This window comes from Chaetura pelagica, unplaced genomic scaffold, assembly GCF_000747805.2.
Source record: "Chaetura pelagica isolate M959 unplaced genomic scaffold, ChaPel_1.0 scaffold10, whole genome shotgun sequence".
Classification (NCBI taxonomy): Eukaryota; Metazoa; Chordata; class Aves; order Apodiformes; family Apodidae; genus Chaetura; species Chaetura pelagica.
In genome coordinates this window covers 12,117,584-12,128,243 of record NW_009952263.1, presented here as the reverse complement: position 1 = coordinate 12,128,243, position 10,660 = coordinate 12,117,584, and the positions used below count along the sequence as shown (strand labels likewise).

General features: G+C 40.0%; 2 protein-coding genes across 2 annotated transcripts in view; both read left to right on the top strand.

Annotated features, from left to right (window-relative positions):
* The window catches only part of KLHL7 (kelch-like family member 7), a 23,657-nt gene extending 16,648 nt beyond the window's left edge, over positions 1–7,009 (top strand). Inside the window, exons 8-11 of the mRNA XM_010007586.1 lie at positions 1,409–1,649; positions 4,577–4,778; positions 5,097–5,194; positions 6,590–7,009. Coding sequence (XP_010005888.1) covers positions 1,409–1,649; positions 4,577–4,778; positions 5,097–5,194; positions 6,590–6,873 — 825 coding nt within the window. The 3' untranslated portion in view covers positions 6,874–7,009. The remainder of the gene's footprint in view (positions 1–1,408; positions 1,650–4,576; positions 4,779–5,096; positions 5,195–6,589) is intronic.
* A 2,988-nt stretch (positions 7,010–9,997) lies between these two features.
* Positions 9,998–10,660, top strand: part of LOC104397653 (nucleoporin-like protein 2) — an 8,939-nt gene continuing 8,276 nt past the window's right edge. Inside the window, exon 1 of the mRNA XM_010007653.1 lies at positions 9,998–10,124. Within this exon, the coding sequence (XP_010005955.1) occupies positions 9,998–10,124 (127 nt within the window). The remainder of the gene's footprint in view (positions 10,125–10,660) is intronic.

Here is a 10,660-nt window from a genome sequence, read left to right as displayed (position 1 = left end):
CTGCTGAAAGAGGAGGATACTGCTGAGTATGCTCAGGTGATGGGAGAACCCGTGGCTTTCATTTGATAAAAATGTGGCTGAAATGGTAGCAATGAACTGAAGTTATAAAAGTGGGTCAGATCACAGCCCTTTAGAACAGCAAAGGAAAAACAGGGGTTTTTTTGCAAAAGTGCCAGAAGTTTGAGCTAGAAAATATGTTGATCTTGCACAATGCGCTAAGACATATTCTTAAGATTTATGCAGCTATTTATTTTGCCATGCTGTAGTATGGCTTTCCTTTCTAGGATGCCCGAGGACCTGTATGTCACCATAAAGGGCCACATGCACCTGCCAGCTCTTCTTGATATGGGGGATGCTACAAGAAAAGATTGTAAGATGCTTTGGACTGTAACATGCTCTGCCTCTCTTTCTTTGAACCCCCATGTAGGAGTCGCTATTCTTGCTCATTGACCAAGGTGTTTGAAGTATGTCCTTGCTAAGAAAATGTAATGATGTAACGTCTCGTGTGAACCATTCCAATGAAGGTCATTCCGCAGATTTAGCTAGACCATCCTGAGGTGACACGGATAACGGTTAAGATTCCATACTTTCCTGTTCAGTATAGGATACAAGCTATGCTCATGGAATATGTGAGATGCTATTACTCAAAAAAGTGTTTCTTGTGCTGTATGCTATCCTGGTCTGCCATCAGTTGCTGAGTTTGGTGTTTTTAAGGCGTTGGGTGGCATTGCTGCCCATATTTGATACCTGCTGGTTTTGCCGATCCATGCAAAATCAGTTTTTAGGCAACATGACTGCCAGTATTTGTGATGGAACATTATTCTTTCTCATGCTATCAACTGTGGATAGCTGTAGATCGTTTGTGTTTTGTAAATTCTGTAAATAATCACTTAGTTGTCATGGTAATAAAGTATGTATCGGAGTTTTTTAACTGAGTTGCTTGTCAATTTGGATATTACCTTCTTCTTTTTCCATTGCCTTTGGTACATTCTGTATTTTATTTTAGAAAGAATCTGTTATATGTAAGATGTCTTTTTCCATTCCTATAAAAGAAAATGAAATCCTACTTTATTGATCACATCCATTGTTTCTGCCATGATAGCAACAGGAGGTCAATTTTGTTGGAAAAAATGTTTTTCAGGAAGTTGTACTGGGTGCACACAGGGAATGAGGAAATAGAAATTGATAATGTCATGGTTCATTGCAGCTAACTATGTCTGTGTCTAAGAGAATTTTTCAAGAGTACGCCTGAGGAATATTCTTCAATAAACAGTGTTCATGTTTGTTTTGAAAAGGATCTTTAAAACTGACCGTATCTAAATCTCTATGAAAAGCTCTGTTTGAAAAACACTCGCTGTGCAGGTAAGTGTTATAATCTATTAGACATTACTTGTTCTTTGTAATGCAGGATTACAGCTGGACAGACATCCGATGTCCCTTTGAAAAGCGCAGGGATGCAGCTTGTGTCTTCTGGGACAACGTAGTTTATATTTTGGGTGGTTCCCAGCTCTTCCCTATAAAGCGAATGGACTGCTACAATGTGGTGAAGGATAGCTGGTATTCCAAGCTAGGACCTCCAACACCTCGAGATAGCCTTGCAGCCTGTGCTGCTGAGGGCAAAATTTATACATCTGGTGGTTCAGAAGTGGGTAAGACACTAAAAATCTTTAAAACAAACAAACAAAAAAAAAGTACAAACAAAATACCTGGAATTTTTTCTGGTTTTTGCATGACTGTTGAAAAGAAACTGCACGTTGCCATGTTAGCTTAATGAGTTTATTTTCTGATACTTGGGATTGAATCCTCCCCACAATCCAACAATCTATTTCTGTGGTGTTTTTAATATGGTTTCACTGATTGAAATTATTAGTATTTACATCAACTAGAGCATAAAGTACTCTAACTCCTAAGAGCTAACTAGGGACAAGCAATTATATTTTGAGAATCCCACTCTATTCTTAGATTACTTCTATACATCTGCAGAATTAAGTATGGTTTAAAATTTGTGCCATTAGGCCAGATTTTGACAAGGGCATGCCTTGTGTATGTTGGGCCTAATTAGGGTTTTTTAAGGGGAAAAAAAATGGTGAAAAAATCTTCTGCAACTACTGCTTTGGGTAGTAATATTATACCTGACCCTGTAGAAGAATTTGTCCAATTTTTCTGTCCAATGACAGAAATTACCTTTTGTTAATTTGCTACTCTGCTGGTTTGCTTCAGCAAATGGAGAAATACTTCTTTCTTTAGATGTTACTACTCTGCAGAGTAAAAAAAAATTAAGAACTGGGGTTTTTTTTTCCTCTGCCTGAGAAACCTAGTGAGTGACTTAGGCTATGTGTTGTAGCAACATTTTAAAAAGATTTTCGAAGTCCAATACATCAATCAGCAAACCCAAAGTTGGCATTTACGTGTGTGATAGCCATACATAGCTATATATAAAAATATAGAGCTTAAAAAAAAAAAAGCTCTGTTTGGGTTGGTTTTGTGTTGGGGTTTTTTTGTTGTTTGTTTGTGGGTTTTTTTAGGGGGTAGTGGGGAAACAACAACAAAAAAAAAAACCCAAACGACCCAAAAACCCCAATCCCTAGAGTCAGGGAGAAACTTCTTAATAGATCCCCTTGTGCTCTGCCTTGCTGCGGAGGTGCTTAATGTTTTCATAAGTCACTTGACGTCACCTGAGTGTCACAACTTCCCGTTATCTGACCTCTTAAAATAGGTGAAGAGGTCTAAGGGAGCAGCAGATTAGACACTTCCTGACTGCCACCTAGTGTGATAAACGTGAAACAGCACCTCTCCCTTCAGTTGAAATATGCTTAAAGAAGGCTGCACAGGGAAACTGGGAACACTACAAAATTAAGTCTTCCTAGTTTCCCACTTGTCAGTTCATGAGGGAGCATTGTACAAACTTTGATTACAGAGTGTTATTTTAAATACGATATAATTAGTTAATACAACTAATGGAAATCTTTAATTTAGGAGTTTTCTTTTAAATCTACCCTCACATTACTGCACAGCTGCACTCTGCTTTCTATAAATTTTATTCAAGACAATCATAAAAGCTAAAAATTGCCAATGGAGTTTATTTTGCCTGTACTTTTTTTTTTTTTTTTCTTCGGAATCCAGTGAATTCTGCTTGTTTGGAAATGTCTGTATATCCTGAATCTAGTGTTTTCTAATTTGGAGAAGGCAATTATGCAAAACCATTAATCAGAGAAAGTGTTGCAGTGTGTTTAGCTGTAAAGAAATCTAAAAATTATATGCTTTTTGCATGGATTGAAGAGTTTAGGAAAAAAATTACTGTGCCAGCCTATTAGAGAAAACAAGGCTTTTTTCCCTTTTGAGTGGATGGGAGTGCTGTTTTATTTGCAGTAGCTAGCAGTCTGAAAGCTAAACACACTGAAATCTTTCAATGTATTGAACATTATACTGACAGCATACTGAAAACTGAGGCTTCTCCCTCTTTAAAAAAAAGACATTAAAGACAGTTCTGCTGTGTTTCCTATAGATCAGCATTTCTACAGCTTCAGAGTAATAAGGACTTACATCAAGGATTTGTATTTGCATCAAAGAAAAAATATATCTTACTTTATACAGTTATTTTGAGAATTACGTGGTAGGGGTAACCAAATGCATGGTTTGATAAATTTTACTCTTGTATTTTGGGTCTAGAAAAATAGCAGGGTTCAAATACCAGCTAGTAGTAAGTGCTGCTAGTGTGACGTGCTTTATTTTTAAAAGGAGAAAGGAAACAGGCACAAAGAAAAGGCACCTTTAACTGTTGTAGATGAATATATTTATTAAAAGGGGAGAGGATTCTGATTCTCTTCTGAAAAGTTGTATCCAGCCTTCCCTGCTTTTGCTACAGTTTGGCTAGTTACCTGAGCACAAGACTTCAACCTCTTGTCTGTCTTCATTAGAAAAATTGCTTTTGATTTCAGTAATGGGTTTATTGGCCCTTGAGGGAGGAGTACACAGACCTTGCACTTCCAGAAAATGTGTATCTGCCAGACCCCAGGAAGAAAGCAAAATGATGAGGGGTAGCCATCTTATGGTTGCTAATAATTCAGGAGTGTGTTATAACACAATCAAGCTACCTCATTCCAATGGCAAAAAGTATTCTGTGAGTTGGGCAAGTCACATTGCTTAGAGAATAGAGGCTTATGTGAATCTGTACTAAGTTTGCCAAGCTGTTTTCATCTTCACTTGTGAAAGGGAAATGCCTTTCCAAGTAGTGAGAGTAGCATGAGATGATGACAACAGGATTAGTGTTTTAGGTACCTCTCTATTCAGTGTTTACTCTGCCATCCCTGCCCCTCCCTAGAAAGAATAATCCTCATCATCTTTGTTTTCAAATACAAATAACAATTTTATAAATTTACTTGCATATTTTGGAATAACAGAGTCAAAAGAATTACCAAGTTTCAAGTTGATTAGTTCTGCTTTTTGGAGGTAGGAAAGCAGCTTTCCCTTTTCAACTAACAAGAAAAGTACCAACTTGATAGTTACTGTTAGCTCTTCTCTTGAAAGACAACAATTAAAATTAATGCCCCTTTGGTGGGTTTCTGTTTTTTTAAAGGAAATTCAGCCCTGTATTTATTCGAATGCTACGACACAAGAACAGAAAGCTGGCACACCAAGCCCAGCATGCTGACTCAGCGATGCAGCCATGGAATGGTAGAAGCAAATGGTCTCATTTATGTTTGTGGAGGAAGCTTAGGAAACAATGTTTCTGGAAGAGTCCTAAATTCCTGTGAAGTCTATGATCCGGCCACTGAAACGTAAGTATGGTAGAAATTCTGGTTATTTTTGGTGACTTTCGGCTTTGCCCACTCTGTAAATAACTGAAGTTTTAAGGCAGTTATAGAATAGGAAGAATTGTATGTGGTAAGGAATTTTCATAAGTTAAGCAGTAGTAAATCAGTTATTTTTAGTTTTACTTAAAAGGCATTTTTTCTTAAGCAGCTTTCTTCTGTATTTCATTTTCCTAATGCTAAGTTTTATTTGTATATTTATTTTTTTTTTACATATTTACATACTTATTTTCTAGGAACTAAATAGTGAATTTTCTTGGGGTTTTTTTGTTTCTTTTTCCTCAGGTGGACTGAGCTCTGTCCAATGATTGAAGCCAGGAAGAATCATGGGCTGGTGTTTGTAAAGGACAAAATATTTGCTGTGGGTGGACAAAATGGCTTAGGTACTTCAATTCTTTTAATTTTCTAGCTGGTAACAAAGTTTAGTGGGGACCTTTGTTCATTTGCAAAGAATTTATTCTACTCTATTTGGCTAAAAAACTTTGAGCAGTGCCATAAAATATGTCCTGTTGCTGTCACGTCATTGTTGCTTGCCTTCCTTTCACCTTCCTACTTCACTGTCTCTTATTTTCCAAACTCTTTACTAGTGACAGTACTGCCAAATTCAGATACACATCCACACTGTAGCCCAGTTCTGCAGTAGTTAATACAGCTAAACTAGTCATTTGAGAAATATATATTTTTTTTTAGTTCTTCATTATGTATTTTGAGAGATTTTAGCATTCTTTTGAGATAGGTAAAGGTGTGGCCATTATTTTGGGAACTTCAGTCTAAAGACTTAAAGCTAGTCAGCTATTCTAATGTGGAGAACAAGTGAGAATTCTCTTGACTACCCTAGTTTTGAAATGTGACCTACTGTCACGGGCTGGTCATTTTATGATCTGCCTCTCTACTTGTCTTCAAAACTACCAGTTACAGCCAAGAGCTGCCACTGTGTAAAATGTTAATGTATTTGCTGAACGCTCAGAAGCGTGTGCTATTGAACCAGTAAGTGAACTTACTGTTTTGCTGTTTGTATTCTGTAGCTTGACTGTTTAATTGTTCTTATTATAATATAATTGGGAAGAGTTATGTCTGAGGTTAAATGTTGGTACTTCTGAGTGTTATATAAAGGTTTTTTAATCTTTCAGATATAGTAGTTAAGGACTCGAAGTGAAAACTCTGTGACTCGTGTAACTATTGCAAATTAGGGATAATGGAATGTTTGTAGATACTGTAAAGTGTTATTACTGGCCTGTTTCCTAAAGAAGCAAATCTAAGTTACAAAAGCTACTTTTCTGTAGTAACTTTCTATTCACTTGACACTTTCCAAAGGGATTTAGGCTTTTAACTTCAATTATTCTTCATGAAGGGACATCCTCTATCAGTAAATAGGTAAAGTTGTGACACCTTCAGAGTAAAAAGCCATTACTATAAGGAAGTTGCAGGTGGATTCCTAATTTTTAATCACTAGTCAAAAATCCATAAGAATTTAATTGGTTTTAGTTCTTCTGTTCACAAAGTAACGTGTTGGAATCTCTAGAAGGCACATGATGTAAAATTTGTTACAACACATCTCCCTTTCAATGTCATTTTTCTCTTCTTTCTGCATTTATAAAAGGGCAAACCACTAGTTTAAAAACCTGAGGCATTTTTTCATGTATTTGGTGTTTTATTATAAAATTTGTTTTAATCTAAATTTTGAAAATAAACACAAAGTTTAATGAAGCATTTGTATGCTCTAGTTCCGTCTGTACAGTATAGTGTGATAAGCAGTTATCTATCTCATTGCTTTGTAGGTGGCCTTGATAATGTAGAATATTACGATATCAAGATGAATGAATGGAAGATGGTGTCTCCAATGCCATGGAAAGGTGTAACAGTGAAGTGTGCTGCTGTGGGATCTATAGTCTATGTCCTGGCTGGTTTTCAGGGTGTTGGTCGTTTAGGGCACATTCTTGAATATAATACTGAAACAGACAAGTGGATAGCCAACTCCAAAGTCCGTGCTTTCCCAGTGACAAGTTGCTTAATTTGTGTTGTAGACACTTGTGGGGCAAATGAAGAAACTTTAGAGACCTGAAGACTTGTAGGAGGTGCTGTGACATTCTTCAAGGACTTGGGGAAAGATGACTATTGGTGCTTTGCTTCCATGTTTTACTGAATCTTGTTAAACTGAGTAATATGAAAAACTGAGATGCAGTCTTTAGATTTGTATATACAGCATATCGTGTAACATGGATTTTTGTCATGCCCATTTTCTTGTCTGTTTTAAGAGATGGGGATGTGTTTTGAGAATTGACTTTCCTAGTTGAGATCATATGACATCTTTAAAAGGACTCTGTGTGGTCTTGTCAAAAATAGACCAAATCCAATTATTTAGAGGAACTCAAAGCATTTGATGAAGATAGGGTTTCTGGTTAAATGACACTTTACCGAGTTCAGTTGCAGTTTTTCTTCATGTAATAAAGGTGAGTAAATCCAGATTGAGTCATGAGAAATATGCGCAGAGGTTTTTCTCATCTGTACCTACTTGCAGAAATCTTTCTAGGACGCAATGAAGATTTTCCCCAGGAAAGACTAAGGACAGCATTGTAATAAAGATTCCTGTGGTGAGTGGGAATAGGTTATACAGCTTCTAGATTGGTAGCTGCCCTCTTCCAGTGACTTTCTTCCATCATTTGCATGACTGCATATCAATTTTTGAAGTTAGGCCATATATATAGATTAGAGAAACACTTTGCTAATAACATCTTTGGCATTTTGGGGAGCTTTCATAGAAAGACCTTCATTTTTTTTACTATGTTGAGGTAGGGGGATGGTGGGGGAAGTCTACAATAATTGTGCACTATAATTAGCAAGTTGGAAACCTGGGATTAATTTTCAATATATCTTAATAGGCATCAGACTGTACATACTGTGGATGCCAAGTTGTTAGCAAAGATGGGAATAAGAGTGGGAAAGGTTAAGTCAATACAACAAATGTATTGATTTCCTTCTTGAGAATTACTGTTTTTTAAATGGCATGAACCAAGTAATTAAATATACTTTATAGAAGTCTGCTAAAGTTGCACATGGTTATTAATACCTGATTTAGAAGCATATAGTTCTGCAAATGTTTCCAGCCAATATGATAGTAAATTTCTTCCAGCACTTCAGCTTGTCCAGATATCAGTGTCAACACTGTGTACATCTTCCAACTTCTAGAAAACTATACAAATGATATATGTGCATCTGTCCTGATCCCATGCTAGTTTATTAATAATCTTCATCCTAATTTTATCACTTCTTCTCTAACTTGCTAATTTTTCAGATCTGTTTCTATGAGACTATTGAGTTAACTTAAAAAGTGGTGCTTGCCTACCTATACCTTGTGCATCGCTGGTTGTGTGGATTTTTAGTCTGTTTTACTTCAGAAGATTCTCCAAGTTCTCATGTATAAATTCCAGTTTTCAAAGTCAGTGCTTCTTTGCAGACTTTCTTCTGGTTTTCTTTCTCATCCTAACAGCTCTTCATGTGTGGAAACTAGTAGATGCACTCACGGGTTTAATGGTGGTTCCTGCAACTCAGTCCTTTATTCACTGCTGAGTGCTATAAAATACTAATTTTTTGTTCCCCCCTTGTCTTTTCCTGAGCCATGAAACAAATGTATTGCAAGTGTCTGCGATCCTTAATTCTAACACACTAAAAACTGGAGTGAACTGTGCACTACTTAGGTTTTACAGGCTGTTTGATCTTTTCTGATTTTAAAATTGTGAAGCACCTTTTTCCAACTTCATTTTCAAGGGATTAGTAATTCTTTTTAAACTACTGAAAAAACTTGTATGTATGAAGAAGGACATGTGAGAAGTAGTATGTCATGGAACACGTGCACTGGCCATCTTCTCCAAGTGGCTGTCCTGGTGGCAGGGCTGGTACACTGCTCCTCAAACCTGTCTACACTTAAGGGCTCAAGCTTTCTGCAAAGTGACAATGCTCATGCTTATCTACTTCTGGTAGGTTTTTTTCCTTGACACCTTGGCTTGGGCCCCAGCCCATAGGCTGAGATTTCCTGTTTAGATCCACTTGACAATGGCTGGGAAGGCAATGCTCCTCTTTTCCAGTCCTGCTGCGTATCGTTGATCTCTACTGATAGTTCGCAGTGACAGTCTGCTGTCAGACATGCTCAAGAGTTGAGTTCCATTCATGGTCTTGACTCCCTCAGAAGGAGCTTAGCTGTGATATCCACCTCTATGCAGTAAGACCCAGGTGGAGGATCTGCTCAGCCTTGTGGCAGAGCTATGAGAGAGTAAAAAGGGATATCAGAGAAGAAAGAAATCAGGGAGTCTGAGAAAGCATGGCTGCACCAGTTTCTCTCTGTGCCCTCCCTGACGCAGAGATAGAAACAGCCACCAGGAAAAAAAAACAGGGGATCCTTGATCCTCCCCCTGCCAGGCTAAAGGCAGCACTTTGAAGGAAAGGAGTGAACGGAGGCAAGTCCATGCCTGGGGCTGTGGGCAAACCCCCCATCTTGCCCACCTGGCCTTCCCTGGTGCCTCTGTACAACAGGTTTGATGCTCTGGATGTGAAAGACCAGTCAATGGATCATGGTCCATCTATACCAGAGGTGTCATCAAAGTCAGAAAGGCGTACCCCCCATATTAGGACCATCTCCACAAGGAAGAAAAGACAGGTTATAGCAGTAGGTGACTCCCCTTCTGAAGGTAACAGAAGGTCCCATATGCTAGGACAGACCCTTCTTATAGGGAAGTCTGCTGCCTCTCTGGGGCCTGGGTTAAGGACATGACTAGGAAAGTTCTAGTGTGGTACAGCCCTTGGACTATTACCCATTACTGATCTTCCACATGCTTGGTGATGAAGCCACAACATGTAGTCCAAGGGTGATCAGCAGAGACTTCAGAGCCTTGGGATGGTTGGTGAGGGAACCTGGAGAACAGATATTTTTTTCTCTCCTTCCAGTTGCAGGCAGAGACAGGGGAAGAAGCAGATGCATATAATCTGTTAATACATGGCTCTGTGGCTGGTGTCACTGCCACAATTTTGTTTTTTTTAATAATGGGATAGCCTACATGGCACCAGCCTTGCTGGTGTCAGATGGTATTTACCTTTCTCCAAGGGGAAGAGGTCTTTTGCTTTGCAGTTAGTGGGGGCTCACTGACAGCTTAAACTAGACTCAAAAGGGGAAGGGGATAGTATCAGGCTTGCCTATGACCAAGCTGAGAGGTGCAGTTAGCATCCCTGAGGGATGGGATGCCCTTCAGAGGGACCTGGGCAAGCTTGACAAGTGGGCCAGTGTGAACCTCATGAGGTTCAACAACATGCCAGGTCCTGCAGGTGGGCAGGTGCCAGCAGGTGTGCATAGGGGCTGGGGGGTGAAGGGGGTGAGAGCAGCCCTGCTGGGGGGCTGGCAGAGGGAAGGCGGGCAGGGGGAAAGCTGGCAGGGTGCCACTCGCAGCCCGGAAAGGCAGCTGGGCCTGCGTGAGGTGTGGCCAGCAGGAAAGAGGGAATCCTGCCCCTCAGCTCCCGGGTGAGACCCCAGAGCGGGAGCCCTCGGCACAGGGGGGACACGGGCCTGTTGGAGGGAGTGCAGAGGAGGCGGCATCGGAGGAGCAGAGCCCGTCTCCTGTGGGATACCGGGATAACTGGGATAGCGCGGTTGTTCGGCCTGAAGGGACCGCGCTGTGGCCTTCCCGAACCTCGCAGGGACACGGTTCTGCAGCGCCAGGACAAGGCGTTAACTGCCCCAGGGCCGATTCAGACCAGACGCACGGACACCGTTTTGCGGCGCGGGCTGCCCGGGGGGGCGGGTGCCCCGTCCCTGCGCGCGGCTCGGGCTCCCACCGACCTGCTGGAGCCCCGGGGCGGCTGCT